This window comes from Eublepharis macularius, chromosome 1 (assembly GCF_028583425.1).
Source record: "Eublepharis macularius isolate TG4126 chromosome 1, MPM_Emac_v1.0, whole genome shotgun sequence".
In the NCBI taxonomy this organism is placed as follows: Eukaryota; Metazoa; Chordata; class Lepidosauria; order Squamata; family Eublepharidae; genus Eublepharis; species Eublepharis macularius.
In genome coordinates, this window is record NC_072790.1 from 128,401,263 (window position 1) to 128,422,697 (window position 21,435).

At 43.6% G+C, this 21,435-nt stretch overlaps 1 protein-coding gene across 1 annotated transcript in view; it reads right to left on the reverse strand.

Annotated features, from left to right (window-relative positions):
• Positions 1-620: 620 nt before the first annotated feature.
• The window catches only part of LRP11 (LDL receptor related protein 11), a 29,609-nt gene continuing 8,794 nt past the window's right edge, over positions 621-21,435 (reverse strand). Inside the window, exons 4-7 of the mRNA XM_054989775.1 lie at positions 20,934-21,059; positions 18,851-19,048; positions 5,069-5,155; positions 621-2,718 (exon numbers count right to left, since the gene is read on the reverse strand). Of these exons, the coding sequence (XP_054845750.1) occupies positions 2,564-2,718; positions 5,069-5,155; positions 18,851-19,048; positions 20,934-21,059 (566 nt within the window). The 3' untranslated portion in view covers positions 621-2,563. The remainder of the gene's footprint in view (positions 2,719-5,068; positions 5,156-18,850; positions 19,049-20,933; positions 21,060-21,435) is intronic.

Below are 21,435 nucleotides of genomic sequence, written 5' to 3' on the forward strand. Positions count from 1 at the left end.
AAGCTTGATCTGCATTAATTTGGACTTTTGCCTCAACACTGTTCCTCCTCTACAGTGAGTGGAGTGTTACTTTTGAAAGAAGGAGAAAGGTACATTGCCCTTTGGAGAATAGAAGGAGAGACAACACACAGCATGTATGCTGTGAATTGTCACAATCACTTTATTGTAGTCATTACTATAATATTAACGTTTTTTTTTTAAAAAAATGATACAAAGTTGTAAGGTGTAGATATGTAACTTTCAGACTCTACAAAGATTTAGTTTTCTTTGCAGCATTAAACTTTGTCTAGTCCGCAGCAGCACTTCAGAGTGAAGTGTTGCTTACATGAACTGATTTCTCCATTTTAAAAATCATGCACATAAAGCTAGATGTCAGGAACAAATGTTGTAGCCTAGCCTACTACCTGACATACTACTTTTCTACATGGAGTATTTTTTGGTGTAGGGTATATTCTGTTATGTGAGCCCCCACCTACAATCTGAAGGGAAATAGCTCACATTGGGTATACCAACACAGTGAGCACAGTTCAATATATTGACTGATTTTGCAACATTCCTTTTTATTAACTGATGATCACTGTAAATTGTTAGTCTTAGTGAAAATAAATACTAACAATTACTAAGAATAGCATAGGTTTATTATCTCATATTTTACATCATCAGATTGGGACATTAGTAATTTGAGTTACCCGTGATATGATTCTGTTATGAAAGACATATCAAAAGTTGCATGCCTTTGCTGCATTGATTGGTAGCAGGTCTCTCTCATTGTAACATATGCACAGCTGGATAAAGAGAATTCACATATTATAACTAAGACAAATGGCACACATTTTACAGTATAACATCTTACGGCTCAGTTGTACATTGAATTTTTAAGCTAATTTGATGATTTTAATTGGCATTGCAAGGTCAAGTGAAGGTCAGGTTAACAAGAACCCTCCAAACTTTGTGGAAATAGGCAGTGTTGTTTTAGTGTTTAATGGAAATCTCACCGGCAGAAGCAGCATTAGCAGGAATGAGGGTGAGTTGTCTTTCACCATGATTAAGTTTGACACTTTAATGGGGTAGACCCACGTTTCTATATAGTCACTTAAATGCAATGAGAAAAAATTGCCTCCAGATATGTATGCAGGGAAATCTTTAGAAATTGGCTGAGGCAGTTAATTTTTTTCCTCTTTCAATCTGTTGATATGCCACAAATAACTTATGTAGAGCAGGAAGCTAAAAAATAAATAAATCTGAACCTGGATCTTTTGTGGTCATTTACAAGAAATGGTAAACCCAGTCCCTAATGCCACTGTGGCCAACCTTTAATGTCTGCCACCGCTTTGCTTTCTTCAATTTTATGAATAATGTAGGGATGGATGAAGAAAAAGGGGGCTGCGGCCTGACATAGGTCTTAAGAAAAATGTCCTGTCTCTTTAATATAGGCTTAATATTTGAAAACAGGCAACTAAAGCTTGGCATGGGGGTAAATAACATTGACTGGTAAATAACACCCCATTAAGCCAGTGTTAAAGGGACTGGGCACTCTCTACAGGCAGCTGACAACCCTAGCCCGAGATGACAGCATACCTGGCACAAGCACTAGGGTCCAAAGTTGTTCATTAAGTACTAATGGAATTGTCACTTTTGTTAAAAGGAGAGACAAAAGAGATTTTTTAACACATGGGACATTAAACCCTGATATGTCGATGAGTAAAAAAGGAAAATTGTAGCAACAAAGTTCTTTGTTGAGTTGAGATCACACAGCATAGGTTTTCATTAGATTGTCCAATAGCAGAATCTATACAGCTTTATAATCTAGCAGAGGCTGTCAGCACTGAGAAGCACATGACAGGCCTTGTAACACAACTACACAACTGTATCTCATTCCTTGCTATAACTCTGGGTCCCTTTCAGGTGTACAGGGTGAGAAGGGAGCTCCCCATGGTGATCTTTTTATTACATAGCACTGATTTACATAAGAAATATCTTCTCTGTAAACTCAGTTTGTCATTTCTCACATAATTGATCCTGTAAGTGAGCTCTCCATCAAGTGTATGCTTAGGATCTGATGTATCTGCTGCTCCACTGCAAAATGTACTGACTTGTGGCATCGGACTGGCATCATGCAAGAACTCAGGTCATTGTAATAACAGTTCAGCCATGTACTGCCAGTATAAATACTGTAATCAGAAGTGGTGCTACAGCACTGCTCTCTCCTAACACAGGGACAGGTCTGAGAGCAGCACATTTACAAGAAGTCCTAAATACATTTTACCACAAAGCCAGTTCCATCAGTGCTACTCTGCAGACCTAAAATATGGCAGTAAGGTGTTTCTCTGGGTCTCCAACTGATACATAGCATCGCATGATACACTTGCCTCATTGGCCAAGCATGGGATACTCCAGTAGCTATGGCAGAGGATGCTGTGCTGTATATATCTACCATATGTCTTAAAAGAATTGTTTTGAAGGTGGTTGATGCAATTTTTTAAAAAAATGTTTTTTAAAAAAATGCAAGAGGCACACTTTCTTGGAAAGTTTGAAGAAGGAAAGGAAGCAACCTGAATCTGCTTTAGAGATACATCCCATTTATGAGGTAATCTGATTCCTCAGACATAATGGGCCGAGCTTTCTTCAGTTTCTGTCTCACCAAGTGCAATCGGCAAGCTACCATGAGCAGCAGCAAAGCAGTGATGGCCAACCCTAAAGCCAGCGGGAGAACAGCACCTAGAAAAAGAAGTCAGAAAATGTCAACAGTGGAACTCCTCAAAAAAGGAAAAAAGCAAAGTTAACCATTTGTAAGAAATCTTCTACCAGCCTCTTTCAGTATAAAATGTTGCCCCCATGCTATTCAGCAGGTTAACAGCGGAGGATTCTCACTTTCCAGAAAGTGGTTCCACATCTTGTTGGATGCCTTCCATGTTATTTATTTATTTATTTATACATTCCTACCCAACCTTTCCATGTGGTTCAAGGCATTAACAATAATCGTTTAAAAAAATTCCATTTAAAACCAAAATAAAATAATAAGCTCCAAGTCTCTCCCCCACCCTTTAAAAGATGTCTGCCATTCATGCCTCCTCAAATTCCAGGCACACAAAGAAACCTTGGAGCACCCACTGAACATCTCCAAGGAGGGGGGGGTCCCCTCAGCTGTTCAGGGAACCCATTCTACAAAGCCATGATGGAAAGGACCTGAACTCTGGTCAGCGCCACCCTAAGTGGTGGAATAGTCAACTAATGGCTGCCTGAGAACCGTAGCTGGCGCACAGGTACATATGGAAGGAGATAGTCCTTCAAATATGTGGGTCTCAGGTCATGAAGGGCTTCAAGGGTCATGACCAGCACCTTGAACTGAGCTTGGAAACAGACTGATAACCAATGTAACTGTTTCAAGATGGGCAACATATGGCCCAGTGGCTATCCCCTAACAATAGTGGGGCTGCTGCATTCTGGACCAGTTGTTGTTTCTGGGGCAGTCCCTTGTAGAGTGCAAGGCAGTAATTCAACTGTGTTACTGAACCATAAATCAGCTTGGCTAGATTGGCTGAGTCTAGGTAACGAGAGAGCTGGCCCACCAGATGCAACCAATAGAAGGTGTTCCTGGCCATGCTAACCTGCATTTCAAAGAGTATGACATGGTCCATAAGCACCCCCAAGCTCTTAACGTGCTCTGAGAAATTCAACTTCACTCCATCCAGGGCAACTGGATTTAATCCTTCTGGAATATTAGCCTTCCCAACTAGCATTACCTCTGTCTTGTCTGGATACAGATTCAGTTTGTTCTGCCATGGCCACCTGACCACAGCCTCAAAGCAGTGGTTCAAAACCAAGACTGATGCATCTGGAGGCTCGGAAAATGAAGTATTGCACTACACATTGCTGACACCTAATCCCAACCAATTAGGTGATGAAACCTAATCCCAACTAACACAAATGGAGACTTTTTTTGTCCAGTTAGACAGAAAAGAGTGAAACCACTGAAGGGCTATGCCCTTAATACCAACTCCACATTCAAGCCTGTGAAAGAATGGCATGATCAACTGTACCAAAGGCTGCTAACAGTATTAGCAGTACCCTTTTCAACTTCAAGTAAAGATTGTCCAACAGTGCAACTAAAGCCATCTTGGTACCAAACCCAGGCATGGAACCAGATTGAAATAGGTCGATGGCAGATGCTTTATCCAGGAAACCCTGGAGCTGCTCTGCCACCACACATTGTATCACCTTCCTAGAAAAGACAAATTGGAGGCCAGTCTATAATTGGTCACATCATCCCTAGTCAATAAAGGTTTTTTGAGCAAAGGTTTAATAACTGCCTCCTTCAAAGTCTAGGATGAATCCCTCAATCAGGGAGAAACTGACAATTTTCACGAATGGCTCAAAGACCTTTTCCTAACAAGATTTTAAAAGCCAGGACAGGCCTGGGCCCAGAGCACAAGTGGTGGCTCTCGCACTCCCCAGGACCCTGCCAGCATCCATAGGCAGGATCAGTCTGAAACTATCCACAACAAAAGGACAAGCAGGTGCTTCTGACACCTCAAGTATCAGATCTGCTCTAAACTTGGCCTCCAAGTCAGAACAAATGGGAGAGATTTTGTCAGCAAAACCCCAAAAGGTAAGAAGGCCAATTACTATGTTACGAAGTCCACAGGGTGGACATGTGGACAGATATAATCTGGGAATTCTGTGTCAAGAACTGAATTCCCAGGCAGGTTTAGAAAAAGGGAATTAAAGCCTCACTCTGGTGCTATTTTCCCCAACTTGAAATGGCTCTGGGGGGCAAACTACAGAATTCTTCTAAAATGCACACACAAATTGCAAGTCATTTTGCATCATCTGTTTTCATAATTCTTACCACAGTTTAAAAACAGTTTAGAAAACGAAATTTAAGACTAGCTATATCACTCCTCTCCCATTATATCCACTAATTACGCCTTAGGATTTTAATGGCAGGGAGGTCTGCTTTGTTTTTTCAATCTCCTATTTATTTTGAGTTAAAATATTAAATACTATCTCATTCATAAATCTAGCTTTCTGAAAAAGTTAGTTAAAAAAAACACAGCAACTCCATTACCTGTTTCTGGGACTGGGTGGCTCTTTCCAGTTTGAGTTCCTTTTAACACCACAATGTCATTTTCATTCTTATCATCCGTATCTTTCCCTAAGGTTTTAGAAATTGAAAAAAGAATCAAACAGGAGCTATACCAATAATCCTATCTCAATAACTTAAAAATATCTTGCATTATATCCTCTATTAATTTTCTACCTGATTTCAGTATAGAAAGATCACATCAGATTGAGAGCTGATTTCTTTTTCAAAAAAGAAACTGGTCTGGAAGCCTTCTGTATTTTAGAAAAAGGTGGTAGTGGTGAAAAAAATTGGTTGGAATTATGTTGGTTGGTTTGTGCTTTTGGGTTGTTCAGTTGTTTTATGTTATGTCACAGATTGGTAAGAGACAGTTCATGAACAAAACCCAAGAATGCTAAAATGTAAAGTGTGGGCCTAACAGAGCAAGACGGTGACCCTGCAGCAGGTCAGGACCAAACAAGGACCTGTGCAGTCCTAAATACGGTTACACCCTTCTAAGTCCACTGCAAGTAAATGGGCTTAAAAGAGTGAAACTCTGCTTTACATTTTAATAAAACATCAATAAAACAGTGGAATTCCCATTGACACCACCCCCACACAGCGGCCTTGCAACCACCCCCAGCCAGTAAAACACAAAAGGGTGGGTAAAAAGAGGCGGAACAAGCCTTTTCAATCCGATGGTAACTCATATGGGGGGCCCAGATGATTACATGCCCCCTCTGCCAGGAGGCTGGTTGGGAGGCTTTCCGGATGATTGTTGATCCGGCCTCAACCATATGTCTGACGGAACATCTCTTGCAGGCCTGCCAGAACGGTAAGAGATCCTGGCGGGCCCACATATCCTCTGATAAGAGAGTTCCACCACTTTGGAGCCAGGATCGAAAGGCCCTGGCTCTGGTCGAGGCCAGTCTCGCCTCCCTGAGGCCCAGGACCACCAGTAGATGTTTATTGGCTGATCTCAGCACTCTCCATGGCACATATGGTGAGAGGCAGTCCCATAGTTTGCCAATCCCTGTCCACTAAGGGCTTTAAAAGTCAAAACCAACACCCTGAATTTTATCCGGAACTCCATGGGGAACCAGTGTAGCTGCTGCAAGATGGGAGTAATATGCATCCTATACGGAACACCAGTAAGGATGTGTGCAGCAGCATTCTGGACCCATTATAATTTCCAAGCCCTGCATAGAGCAAGTTACAGTAGTCCAGACTGGAGGTGACCATTGCATGGATCACTGTCGTTAGGTCCTGGATCAAGAGATAGGGGGCAAGTTGCTTGGCCTGCCGAAGATGGAAAAAAGCAAACTGGGCCACTGCTGCAATCTGGGCCTCCATTGACAAGGAGGCATCCAGCATCACTCCCAGACTCCTGATCATTGGAGCAGGCACAAGTGGTGCCCCATCAACAGCCAGGAACCAGATCCCCAAATCCAATGGCCCACAATTCAAGTACAGGACCTCTGTCTTTGCAGGGTTCAACTGCAGTCGACTCTGCTTCACCCAGCCAGACAGGACCCCCAAAGCTCTTACCAGGACATCCGGGGCAGAGCCGGGCTGGCCGTCCACCAACAGATACAACTGGGTGTCATCCGCATACTGATGACAACCCAGTCTGAAACTTTGTGCTAGCTGGGCAAGGGGGCACATATAAAGGCTGAACAACAAAGGGGAAAGTATTACCCCTTGTGGGACACCACACACCAGCGAGTGGCACAATGATAGCTCTTCCCCAAGTGCCACCCTCGGTCCCTAACTGCGAAGACAGAGGGTGGCAATTTTCCTAGCCTAAATTGTCCTAGAAAACTCTCATTTGCCCCACTACAGAAAACATGTAACATACAGATGGCTTCTCTATAGCTTTCCATTGAGGGTTTGGCTCAGTTGCAGAGCATTTGCTTTGCATGCAGAAGATCCCCGTTTCAATTCCTGGCATCACCAGTTGAAAGGAACAGGTAGTAGGTGTGAGAGACCTCTTAACATCCTGAAAAGCTGTTGCCAGTAATAATAGACAACACAGACTTTGATTCATCAATTGTCTAAGTCAGTATAAGGCAGCCTTGTGTGTGTACAGGGCACAAGTTAAGCTCTGAGCGCTGGATTTGCCCCCTCAGTGACCATCTTGTGAGCTCAACATTCCAGCCAGCGAGAAAGAGGATGCCTTCAGTCTGTTTTTTTGTTCGGCTAGACTGCAGCCTTAACCCCAGCCTGGAACTCCGTAAACCATCAAGCAGACTCAAGGTAACTGCTACAATCCCTTCCTTCCATGGGGTTCTGAAGGCTCCAAGCAGGGTAGAGTATTCCCTGAGAAGAACAAACTTCTCAATAGCAAAATATGATGGCATATTTTGCCTGTAATATCTAGTCAGAGGTAACTACAGTGCAACACCAGTCCAAGATGCCCACAAACATGGGGTTTTTAATAATATTGATTTCAATGCAATGGTTGTACCTCTGCAAGAGCACTTATGTTCAGTGGCAGACATTTTGGCTGCAAGAAACGGATTGCCACAGCTGTGGGCGTTGACAACTGCTATCACTGCTCTGTTTGCTAAATAATTTATTGAGCCAACAAAATGCTGTAAACAAACTGTTACAATGCAATAAAGATCGTGGACAGATCTGAGTGAAAAATTATCACTATTGGTAGCTAAAATTAAGGGTATGTGCATTCACATTCAGATAGCTTGATTATAGGAAAAGTTCCTTTCTGTTCTCAGATGTTGTAAAGAAACATTTAAGTAGAGATGCTCCTACAAGAAATAACATAATTATATCCCCTGTAAATACAATTTGGGCAAATTTCCAATTAGAAGTGTCCAGGTTGCCCTTCACATACATGGAGTGAATGTACACTATAAGAATGTGTACTACTGAGTTACTTCAGGAGCCACTTCATTTCAAGAAGTAAGTATTGGCTTGGATGCTGTATGAAAGACAGCACAACTATAATATACATCTATAAGCATAAAAATAATTCTTATGTCCTCCCAGAGAACTCTGTAAAATTTATTTAATATCCCTATAAAAATCCATGCACATCAACTAATAGTGAACAACAAAGTACTGCTTTGCAAGCAGCCTGTGTTAAGCTCTCAGCCTCGTATCCATAACACTACTCAAATGAAAGCACGGTATGAGAGGCTGCTTCAAGACTAAAATGACAGGGCCCATTCAACATGTGACTCCCACCAAAAATGATTTCCTCCTGTTAAGATGCCTTTCACTTCTGCGCCCCTGCTCAGAACATGGAAGATCACTTACTTTGCTTCCACTTCACCTCACTGTCCACTGGCAGCCAGAACACAAAAATGGGATGATGTTAGGACATGGGATACGTTTTGTAACAAGATAGACAAAGAAGGGCAACTTGTCACAGGTGCTGTTTTGGCAGCAACCCTGCGCTGAGTGTATCAAGTAGTTCCTCCTCCAGACAAATGCACAACATACCTAGAATGTGTTCTATAACAACATTTATCTATTTTTTTTACGTTACAACAGTAGAACAAAAGTAGGGATGTGAAGGACATCATGTTAAAAAAATTGGATATGTTTGTTGAATGGGGGTCGTAGAAATGCTAGTACACATGAATGTATTATTTAAATGTCCCAATTGCTGGCTTAGATAGTGATCACTAGGATCATTCCATTCCACATAACTAGAGGAATGATAAATGGGCCTCAGTGACTTTAGATATCCTCTCAATAGGCAGAGGTCCAAGTTTTTTCAGTAGTGGGCCACATGATATATGAGGCTCTGTGCAGTGCATCCACCCCCAGCCTTAGTTTCTAAATAACTTATCATCACTGAACATCAGAGACAAGAGAGTCCACGCTTGATGTACAAGTACTGGATGTGCCTTAAACATGAGTTAAGCACATTGGGGGCTTTATTCATAGCTGTAATGATTTCAAGTAAATGTGTGCATGTATCTTTAAATGCTTGATGTGATATAGGTGAAGCGTGGGTGTGAAAGAGAGGGATGAGCGAGTGATATGATTGGTTGATGACTGAGAGTGTGGGTGGAGTGAATGCAGTTTAGACTGAGAGTGGAGAGCAAAGTTTCAGTCAGAGGAAAGCAGGCAAGCTGTGTGCTGCCTGAGCAGTTTAAGCATTTCTGTGAACAATATTTAGTCAGGGAAAGAAAGGCTAGCTGTGTGCTGCCTGAGTAACTTTAAGCACATCTGTAAGAAATATTGAGTCAGAGAAAGAGGCTAACTGCGTGCAACGCCTTAGAAGATATCTGTGTGAATGAGTTTAAATGAAGTAACTTTAAGAACCAAGAATTACTTTTATGAAACCGATACGCTTCGTGAAAAAATGAAACTTTATTTTGTTTTTGTTATATCCCAGAGTAGCTGTCATTGCTATATCCCATTCCTATCCTCAGGGACACATAGACCCACGAAGGAGCCTGACGCTTAGGCACGTTACTAAAGGGAAAACTTAAATAAAATATCTTGGAATATAATATTCCTGGTGGCAGCAATCTACCCAGACGGTGTAAGGGAAAGATTAAAGGTAAAAGCTACCCAAGAGAAGAAAGGGGTCATAACAATAGCTATTTTCTTTTTATCAGTAATTCTTCACAGAGGGTTTTTCCTTCTACTTTAAACCAGGCATCACACAGAGCAATACATTATCAGTCCACTGACAAAGTCTGTCAACCTTCCTTCCTTTTCCCCCAGATGGAAGGGAAGGAGGGAGGAGGAAGTGACTACCAGGGGCTCTTCCAGATAGAGACATTTAATTTATTTTACATTATTTATAGTCCATCTTTGTCATAGAGACTCAAGGCAGATTACATAGTGCAAATCAATGCGATCAATAGGATCGTCGATTAAACAATGTAATAGGACTGGGCTTGTAGAAATCTGAAACAAAGCAGAATCTGAACAAAGCCCTCTGACTCAGTTTCCCATCCATCTGACCAGAAGCTCTGGGGAGGATGTATGAAAAGCAAACTACATAGTGAACTTCTTTTCAGTTCCTGATCCATATTCCAATGTCATATAAAGAGTCGAACCTGATTGAGAATTGGAGTGAGATAATGGGTGCCCTAAATTTTGTTGTGAATTTTCCTGTTAATACATTTTCTCATATTCTTACATCATCCTTTTATAGCTATCTATCCATATATAAAATGTAGGAAATAAATTTTAGCTTTTTTAGTCTTCTCTCCATATGACAGCAGGAATAATCTGCTATCACAGGGTCACCCTGCTCATATGTAAAGTCATAATACAAATTGCTGAACAGGGTGTTAGAAAAGACATGGATTAGGCTGTCAGTCCTTGTTAATAATATTAATAGTTTTAAACAATAGAGACATTTTAAATCTATGTACAGTGGCAGATCATCAGAAGCTCTGTAAATTTTGACATTTACTGGTTATTCTTAAGATTCTAGGAAGCCAAATGCTCGTGATTTATCAGAAACTATTAGAAATGCCTGTGCCAGAAGGCTTGTTTTGTCATTTACAAACTCACTGGGGTAAATGTTATTTACCTGTAAAAGATGGAAATAATCACTCAGTAATTGTCAATAACTGTCAGAATTATGAGATATTTCTTGCTGCTTTCTAAGAATATTTAGAATTACCTGTAAATGTAAAATTCATGAGTTTATGGAGTTTATTATTCATGAGTTTATGGACAGTGCAATCCTGGGGGAAGGGGTGAAAGCGGCATGAAATCTGACTAGGACTAGGAGTTACAACAGTGCAGTGGCCTGGTGCCACTCTGCCTGGGGCCCCCACTGATGCTCGGCCATGGTGGTTGGGTGTGGATGTAACTAGGGTGAAAGTCCCTGCGTTGGTGGGCCAGGCATGATGTAGTCTACACCCTAAGCCATTCTGGGCATGGGAGCACTTCTATGCATGGTGCAAACTTATGCCTCAAAAAAAAGGTGGTGTAGCTCATAGGCTCCCATTGTGCAGAAAAGTCGATTTCCCCCCGTGCCGAGCCCCACCCAAGCAGCCCAGCAGAGCATAGGATGTCGACTACCACAGGGACCAATCCACTTGCACCTCTGTGGCAGTTGAGCCTCCTTCCCTGTACCCAATCAGCCCCCCTGAGCAACCTACATAACCTCCAGCAAGGGTGCCCATAACCCCAGGTAAGTAGGGATGCAGTCAGAGGCTCTGCCTGAGAGCCTCCCGCTGAGGGGACTTAGAGCATGAGGCAGGAAAGGATGTTCACGGTGGTGGGGCAAGAGTGCGCAGGGGGAACTTTGTGGAAATTCAAGGTATCCCTTGCACTCGGGAGGAGAGCTGCTTGGCAGACTAACAACCCCCCGAAATGTTGCATTTCAGGTAATTTGTCCAGAGTTGCAGTCCAAGGAGGGCTGAGGGCACCCTGACAGGTAAGAGGGAGCCAAGAAGCCAGCCACCCTGGTTAGCTCACCAGCACCAACCCCTCCCCCCTCACTGGTGGCACCCTCCAAATGTGGACCTTTGTGGCTGGGGCTCGGTGAGTGGAGCTGCACAAGAGAGTGCGGGGAGAACTTTGGGGTGAAATTTGGGATGTTCTTCACACCCACACACGGGAGGAGAGCTAAGTCCTGCTTGGCAGACTAACAACCCCCTCTGATGTTCCCATACAGGTATACCGCCCAGAGTCACCACCTGGGGAAGGCTGACGGGTTAATGAATGGCCTGCCCAGGCCACCCATCCCTCACTGGTGGCACCCTCAAACACAGGCCCCGCAGCTCTGTGGTCAAGGCCTGGTGAGGGGTATGTGCCATGCGGGTGGGAGCTGGCATGGCCCACACCCACCCAAGTGGCAGCTGCCCAGGGAGCCACACCCAATGCCACCATTGAGGGGGTGCCCCTCTGCCCATGTTGGGGCCCTGTGCAGCTTGCCTATGGCTGGGCCCCAGGTTCAAGCAGAGGTGAGAGTGTGGCCACGAGTTGGGGTGACTGTGAGATTGTTCCTGCAACCCCCTATAAGGTCTGCCGTGCCACCCCTCGACTTCCTTCCCCACAGGATCGATGTCCCAAGCAGCCATGGAAGTTCCCTGTGGAAGGACCATCCAGCACCTTCCAGCTGGCAGTACCTGCAGACATGGAGCTGCCTACCTGCATGGAGCTGCCTGCCCCCTGGGACATGAACACCCCCTGTTGGCATGGCAGCCCTCATCGTGGCTGCAGCAGGGTTGAGGCTGCAGCCCTCCACACACATGTCCCTTCTCCCTCTCTATGTAGGTTGCCACCCAGCTGGAGTGCCCAGGAGTATGGCTAAGTCACTCTGCAGCATGCTGTCACACCCACCTCTCCAGCCTGGCACCAGGAGTGGATCCCCCAGCCAGCCCTTGGCTACACCTTGGACCGCAGACACATGTCAGAGGCTAGGCTCTCCTGGCTTGTCTGCTGCACAAGCAGCCACAGTTCTCATCCTGTGCAAGCTCTCAAACTCTTGGCAGTTCAATAAAGTCTGTGTAGAACAAGAACTCCCTCCTTCCTCACTGGTGGCTGACAGTAGCTCTCCCTGACCCTTCACTCCCTTGTGGGGCTAGCCCCACAGCATATCCCCAGGGATGGTCCCCAGCTCTGGGCTGCCAGGAACATGGCGGCTCCAAAGATCCACCATGTGCATCTGCCCTGTAGGGTGGCTCCCAAACAGAACAGGGGTACACTGATCCCACAGAGGCTGCCACTGCATGCTGCCTCCCCCCTGCCTGGCCCTCCCTCACATGGTGATGCGGGAAATGGGGTGGGATGAGGGATCTTGCCCATGTGCATGAGGAGAGGGCTATCAACCCCTCTCTGTACTGCTAAAGTATGAGTACAAGTGACGCCTTACACAGGTTCGACACTTGTCAGCTTCCATCAAGTTTTGATGAGAAATGTAGGCATCCTGGTTTTACAGCTTGGCTCTCCATTACAGCTGCAAGACCAGGATGCCTACATTTCCCATCAAAACTTGAGGGAAGCTGACAAGTGTCCAACTTGTGTCAGGCGTCACTTGTAGCTTGGCTCTGAGATGCCAGGCAGATGGCCATTGCATCTGGGGGTGAGGATGATCTGCGAAGAGGGGGGCAGCCAGTCCCCACGCTGCATGCACACATGTGACAGGGGAAAACTCCTGGTCCCCAGTGGTCCCTTGACGGGGAGCCACCAACGTGGGGTTCTTCTCTTCACCAGTGAAAGTGGGGGACTGGACAGGCAGCCTTCCAGTCTCTCATTCTGACTAAGACCCTTAACCCAGAGAGTACTGAAGGAAAAGAAAAGGTGGATGAAGCCCCCCCCCCCTCGGACTGGTGCTTTCATATGGATCACTGGACCAGGGAGATTGGAGCATGTGTGTAGTGATGTGAGCATGCACCAGCTTTTTGTCAGTACTTGCTGGGTTAACAGTCACAATTGGACCAGACCAGATAGCCCACGGGTTACCCAAGCTGGATGAGCTTCCATCCTCCACACCCACCATCCATAGAGGGTCTCTTTGGTCGTGGCCAGTGGCCCAGAGTAGGGAAGGTGGCCATCAGCAATGGGAGGACACAGAGTAGCCACAGCAAACACTAGACCAAGGTCCTCTTGAGCACCTCCCAAGCAGGGCATGACCATGTATGGTTATCACCAGGATGTCCGTTTACTGCTCTGACTATCCCTTTGATATGTAGATTGCTATTATCAGGACTTCCTCCTCATGACATCCTCCTTCTCACTCTTTTCTTCTTGGCTTTGTTCCAGGCACCATCTCTCTCCTTCTCCTACCCCATCTTGGAACCATGGATGCAGGACTTGTCCTAGCATCCATGTCTATCCTTAGACTAGATAGATAGAATCTATCTCTCCTCCTTTCCTATCAGAGTATGGAGTTCCTACAATAAAGATACAGAGGAGTTAGCTGTGTTAGTCTGTAGTAGCAAAATAGTAAAGAGTCCAGCAGCACCTTTAAGACTAACCATGCATCTGATGAAGAGAGCTGTGGCTCTTGAAAGCTTATCCTACAATAAAGAACTCTTATTTCCTTTCTAAACATAAACAAGTGTATGCTTTGTTATTTTCTCTCCTGCACACACACCATCCAGTAGAATCGGCTCACAATCACCTATAGTCACGCTTTTACTGCTAAATGATAGACTCTGCTAACAGCCCAAACATGGAATCCTTTAATTGGGTTTCTGGGGCCAACATATGATTTATTTATCAGTTTTCTCCTTTAAACTACATCCCAATTCTATTTTTAAAAGGCCAGGGAGAGGGTAACATATAGTATACAGTTCTGCCTTCATTCAGGGTCAATCTGCATCATAAATGGGAGATATAACATATTTTTAAAGCTTAGAAGCCACCATGAGTGGAAGACATTTACAGTGCAATCCTAAGCAGAGTTACACCCTCCTAAGACCATTGACTCCAATGAACTTAGAAGTGTGCAACCTTGCTTAGAGCTGCATGGGCTAGGGCTACAGTTATGGGAAGTGTGTGTGTTTTTTAAATACTCCACCACCACCACGCCCATTTTCCCAACTGAAATTCCTCCTTACAAGCTGCAATTAGCCCTTTAAGAGAAAAAAAGACAGCTACTGCACAGGTCTTGCTTTTCCTTGTTAGGGCTTTAGCAGCAGTGGGTGGGGAGGTTGATCATGAAAAGAACATGTGAGAATTAAGACCCCCCTACTCCTGTCATGAATCCAATCTAAATGGCCACCCATCTTACAGTTGCTTAAGATACTTGAGTGCAAGGACATTCTAGCCTCTGTCACCAGCCAAAAGAATAAAGAATTTGAATCCTCTGTCTCCCAGGAACAACATGATGGCAAAGGCAAAACCGGCATGGCTCCAGCTGTTGTCTACAGAAGAAGCAGATGTGGCAAGTTTTCATCTTTTCTTGCTAGAAAGACTGGAGATGAGGGGAAGGAGTGATCGAAGAGACTGAAGCTGGGGAAGGGCGGAGCAGCCAGCAAACGGCTCCTGGCTCTGCCCCCCAGCAAAGCCCCGTATGCCCGGGAAGGGAGACTGTCTCCGTTCCACCGGGCCGGGCTTCAAAGGACGGCTCCCAGCTTCAGCGGCATTCTGCTGCGCTGGGAGAGCCGCATTCCATCCAAGCAAGAATTCTAGCTGGAGAATATTAGCCTACCACAAATAGATATACATGCTAACTGTCCTTCTCTACCTCAAAAATTGGTGGGAAAATTGTCCAAAGAGACAGATTAAAAATGCCCTTCTCCTCCCATGGCAGTTGCCTCCTATAGCTGTCTTTATGGTCTGCATCTAGCTTGAGGACTGTTTTATGAATATCATTTACGCAGCAGAGTGTTGTGTTATGGCTTGTTTTATTATTAATAATTCCTATGTTGCTGATTTTATGATGTTATGGCATTTTTAATATTTCTTATATTGCTGATATTATGATGTTATAGCATTTTTTAAACTTTGTGATCCATTTATGGAGATGAGGCATATACATTTTCTAAATATATAAACAATACCTCTCTGTTCCCTTTCCCTTGTGTGTCTTGTCTTTTTATTTTGTCAGAATCTCTCCTGATGTAAGCCTCCATTGAGAAACTTGTGTAGCTAATATAACAAGCAAAAACATAAAATAATATAAAATGCATTAAATAATACATCAGAAGATCTCCTGTGTCATTTTGCTCTCAATAGTTCACCCAGCTATCAAACTTGTTAGGTACTTTTCTCAACCGTTAATTGGAATTTGCTTGCATGAATCACCCAAGGCACCCTCATTATTAGTGATGTTGGATAAAGGGAACTTTAAAAAACATTTTAACTCAAAACACTGGATACAAAGTGTTGTTAATCATTGTGAACTGCACCCCAATATGAAGCAAGCCTCACCATCCATATAATGAAATGGACCTTTTGATTCATATCTGAACCAGCCTTGGATTAGGGGAGTATGGACTTACAATGGCAGTCTGAAACTGTGGGTCTGAAATCACAACAAGCCACATATTTGATGTATGCCACAGAATGGAAGAATATGGGAACTCCACATATTTTAATAGCCCTCAGAGGAATTCTGCAGGCATAGTTACTTATGTTCCTGGTTACCACTCCAAGTCTCCCCTTGTTGTAATGGAGAGGATTGTTACAGCTACTCCTTAGATTCCTAACAGTGTCATTTCCAGATTATTATCATGACCGTAATACACGTATTACCATGAACGTGTACACATTCAGCAAAGCAGTCAGATTCCTGAAGGAAGTTGTTTTCATTGCCTTTGCAGTGCCCGTTAAAGTATCAAAATGCCAGCGAGGAAAGTGCGCTTTACAAGGGCCGGCAGTAGGGGGTGCCAAACATTGCTTTGTCATTGTAACAGGAAAAATAAATGAAAAACATAGGGTTACTTGCTTCTAAACATCAAGATTTGTGCCACTAGAGGGCTGTTTGTTTAATATTTGGCACTGTGGGCCAAACTGGATGTGCTGATTTTTAAACGGTTGGGTCTGGGTTCCTCAGACCCAACTTGGGTTCCCTGCAGGTACACCGCAGTTGCTGGGAATGGCTTTTACAAAATAAAGGAGAGCCCATTTGGGCTTGGAACTCCACCACTTGGAACACTGCTTCCTCCCCCCACCCACCCCAAGCGGTTGGGAAAACATACTGGGGAGAGTTATTTCCCATGTAGAAATACGGTCCCCAGTCACAGCACTATTTTGCTGTGGGGGAAAATGTTCGGGGGGGGGGAGGTGCCCTTCCTCCCTTTGTGGCAGCATTCAGAGCCCAAATGGGCTGTCCTTTATTTCAGCCATTTCCTGTAGCTGCTGTGTGGCTGCAGGGAACCTGAGTTGGATCTGGGGAACCTGGGCCCATGTCTAGTACGGCCCTCATTATTTTAGGTATATGTAATCATACTTACTATTTTAAATTGGTTCATGACCAAGTAATTGCTCACTCTTTGCTTCTGCAGATAATAATAATAACCACACTTACATTCCGCTCTTCCAGACAGATTAGTGCCCCACTCAGAGCAGGGAACATAGTCAGTGTTATTATTATTCCTTCAATGCAGCTGAGGAGCTGGGGCTGAGGGCAGTGGCTTACCCAAGGCCACGTGCTGAGCTTATGGCAGTAGTGGGGTTTGAACCAGCAGAGTGCTGATTCACAACCCAACCACTTAACCACTATGCTACAGCAGCATTGGGCAAATTGACAGAATGACCTTTTTGGAATATTGAATTGCTTTTTTGTATTCAATTTCAAGTTGAAGTGAAACAGATGCTCCATAAAGCACTTTGTATACTGCTTATTGTTCCCTTGAAAATTTGCCAGCACCATCCCCACCAGCACCACCATTCAGCAAGTCCTAAAAGAAGAAGTTGGATGTGGAGGGCATTGGCGGGGGGGTAGTCTAAGATAATTTCAAAGTTAGCCTTTCCTATTAAAGGAGGTTTAAGTACATCAAAAAATGAGGTGGATATTTAAATATCTAGGGGCAGACCAGGTGCTGGGGGAAGAGTTAAAACCTTCCCCTCTATTGGGAAAACAACAAAGTTGGTGTGGGGGAAGCAAGCAGGGGAAAGTTTTAAATGCTCCCAATCAGCCCTAGTGCCAATCTTACCTGCTTCTTCCTACTTACAGAAATTTAAAGAGACAGGAAGTGAGATTGCAAATCTCCATCTTCATGTAAGTGAACTGCATTTCTATGAGCATACTTTACATTATTACCTGAATCACAGCAAAAAGGGGGAATATATTACAATAGATGGGTGATCTGAGTGATGTATTTCTCACAGCCTGTTACAGAAGTGAATCCCACTGAATTAAATGGACTTACTCTGAAATAAATGTACACAACATTGTAGCCTCAATATACTACAGTTCTTTCATATTGGTCCAGCTGTTTGTTTAAAGTTGTTGAGTCTCTTAGCTTTGAACAATGGTGACTTGTAGGGTTGGCCCCAGGAATATTCCATCCACCACCACAAGCACCACTGGAGAAGGAGGAGAAAGCGTCACTCTTGCCAGTGGGCTATTAAGGTGGCGACTGACCTTCTGGGACCATGAGAACAGCACTGTGGAAGCATGTAGCTGCTGAATGGCTAGTGGAACCTGCACAGGCATGGGGAGATGTTGTCACTTGCCAGCACTAGGCTCTACTAGCCATTCAGTAGCTGAATACCTACATGGTGCTGCAGGCAGCCATGGTGCTGTCTTCCCCTCCCCCTTCAGCAGCACCTAGTGGTGGGGGTTGAGATATCCCCAGGAGCCACTGCTGGCTTGGAAGGAGTCAGGGTGCTCCAGGTTGAGCTCTTTCAGCCTGAGATAGTTTGATTGGAGGGTTTGAAGGAGGGTTTTACCACTCATCGGGGTGGTTGTGTAATTAAAATTCTGGTAGAACATGTGGTAAAATGGTAATCTGCTTGGTGTTTTCTCCAACATGTCACATTAGAAAAGATGGAGGCCTGTCAAATTATATCAGCCAAAGAATACTTTCTACATAGACAATGGAAGCACTTGAATATTACCAATACTTTCTGAGAATATGTTAGCCTTGTGATACATTTAATTCAAGTTGCTTTTTGCAGTTATGATGCCTCTCTTCCATAACTACATCTGAAATAAATAAATACGGTATAGTTCCTTGGATTAAGAAACAGGTGTGCAAAAGCATGTTTTTGGATGATGGGGGTATACCACAAAAATGATGCTAAATTAATGTAAAATAAAAGAGTGGCATCTTAATGTTGCAGTGGGTTTATACTTATGCTGTAGGAGATAGATATGCCAAGATCTATAATTTGCATACCAGTCTGAAAAAATGGTTGGTTCTTGGCTTCTCATGTTGTTGGTCTTACCTGGCAAAACCCCAGCAGGTAGTTCTTCTGTTCCCTGAGAGGGCGATTGGTTGGTCTGGTCTGCATCAGGTATGTGATGGCTTATAGGACTTTCCTGGGTGATTTCTAAGGAGAGTTCCTTCTCAGCATCTTTCATTAGTCCCATGGGATGTTGCTGGCTAGAGCTCATGGCTATGTTTGTCTTTTGTCCAGAATTCACTAAATATGTGGAAATCGAAACAAATGCAGTGTGTCATTAGTTTAAAAAAATAAGGATTTTTACTAACAGTAGGAATACTTAACATGTTCTATTCTAAAAGGAGGAACAGTATGAAGAAATGGAGTTTATATAAATAAACAGATCTCTTCTATCTGCACAAATGTTACTGGGAGTAGAGGATGGGGGCACCTTGCTTTCACCATGTGGGAGGAAAACCTACATCCTGCACTCCACACACAATCCTAAAGAGACAGTCAACAGAACTGTCCCGTGACTGTATCAAACTGCATCCTTCTGGCAACCCTCTTCCAAACAGGTAATCAGTGGTGCCAGGGCTGGTGCAGTAACAAAAATTTCTGCTTGTCAATGTCTCTGCAGGTTGTATTTCCTGTTGGTTGGGATGATGCAAATGTGTATCCGTCAAAACTCCAGGGAACTCCAGGGGACGCCAGCAGGTAGCCATTTTTGTTACATTGACCATCCAACATATATGTCACTGTCTTGTGCTTGCCATCAGAATCACACAACTCCCAGCACTTAAGGAAACAATACCTTTGAACATGTACATAGTGTCTTTTTGACTTGGACAGTAGTAATATCTGATTAGATATTAGCTACAAAAAAGGAGGGGCGAAGGAAAAAGATTATTTAGGGCATGGTAGACTAACAACCTTTTAATCAGGATCAACCTGATATGATGTTATCTCTCTTTCCTCTTTTTTTGGATATAAGGAAGCAATGTATCTGTACATGTTCAGAGTGCCTTTGGGCTGTGGCCTCAGTCACAAAGACAAGATTTTTGGCCACATTGGTTGCTGGTTCTGGCAGAAAATGCTTTGATCCAAGAATGGCTGGCTTTCCTGTTAAAAAAGATCTTCTTAAGAATGAAAGCAGAGAGTCAGTTCATGATGGGCCCCAGAAGCAACAAGACTTTCCTGGAAAACGCCACCATGTAGAGCAGAGGGAATTGAAAAGCAACAAAAGAAGGAAAGATTATTTTGTTTGAGGAGAGGTGGAATTTTTCTGAAAAGATGTAATGACAATGTAAGACTGCTAGACGGAAGTTGGGAGACTTGAGACTTTCCAACTATGAGATGAAACAAGAAACAATTAAAACACACCTGGCAGTAACATCCTAAACAGAGTTACACCCTTCTAAGCTCACTGATGAGCCCAAGCTAAATTGAGATTTCAGAATAGAGGATGTGATTATTCTACACTTTATTTCAACCTTTGCTCAATGGATTTTAATTTCTTTTGTAATCAGTAACATTTATGCACTAAGATAAAACTGAATTCTTTTTTAAAATTCAACTTGTGTGGTTTTGTGGTCCTTTTGTACCCCACGAATCTCCCCACTGATGTAAACAGAGAATTAAGAGGAGATTAAGAAAATCTTCCCTGGATACATGACTTCAAGTACAGACTTGAATCCCAAGGCTAAGTGGCAAAAGGGAGTACGTGAGTAATTTTACACACACACACACACACACACAAACACACACACAAACACACTCACGAACTGCTTGCAGTGCAGTGCTCAGCAGAGTTACACTCTTTAAGTCCCCTGAAGTCTCTTGAAGTTTGTCCCTCTGCTGAGGATAGCACTACAAGATTGCTGAATCTACATGTTTGCCTTTTGTTCTGCAAAATTTGGGCTGGAAAACTAAGGCTGGGAAAGAAAGTCTTGGCCAGCTGTGTATAACATGGTAAAACATGGACGCCTACAGAGCCTGCTAGGCCATACCAGAGATTGGACTTGGGACCTTCCACATGAACTCTAATGCTGACCTGTGGCTGCTCCCTGTCAAAATTACCAGAGGATTGTTGGGCGAATGTACGTAAAACATCATGTTAACACAAACCAGTGTGCTCTGCACTCACATTTCTGACAAAAAACTTCATCAGACCCGTCAGGACACTGCTCCTCTCCATCACAGGCATATGTGATATCGATACAGCAACCATCATCACAGAGGAACTGGTAGCGAGAACAAGCCCCCAGGCAACCTATGACAGACCAGTTTCCAAGTTACAAGCATGCTGAAACACTAAACTGACATTAGATTCAGTCATGTATTTTAGAACATTTTTACCTGGTATTTCCTAGAAAACTCAAGGCAGTTCACAGCCAGCCATAATAAGACATGATAAAATCTCACAAAACAGTAACAATTAACATTTGAAGCTGTTCAGATTATGCTCCCTTCTGTTCTTGTCATCAGTGACACAGACTCTTTCTAGTCCATAATTATTTTCACAATAAGGATAATGCAAAATTGATGAATGAGTCATTGGCCTTTAGAAATGAAGCAAAACCAGTACAAGTGAAAAACACATTTTGTACTCTGTAAAAAAAAAATCAGCTAAATTATAAACTGTGCTT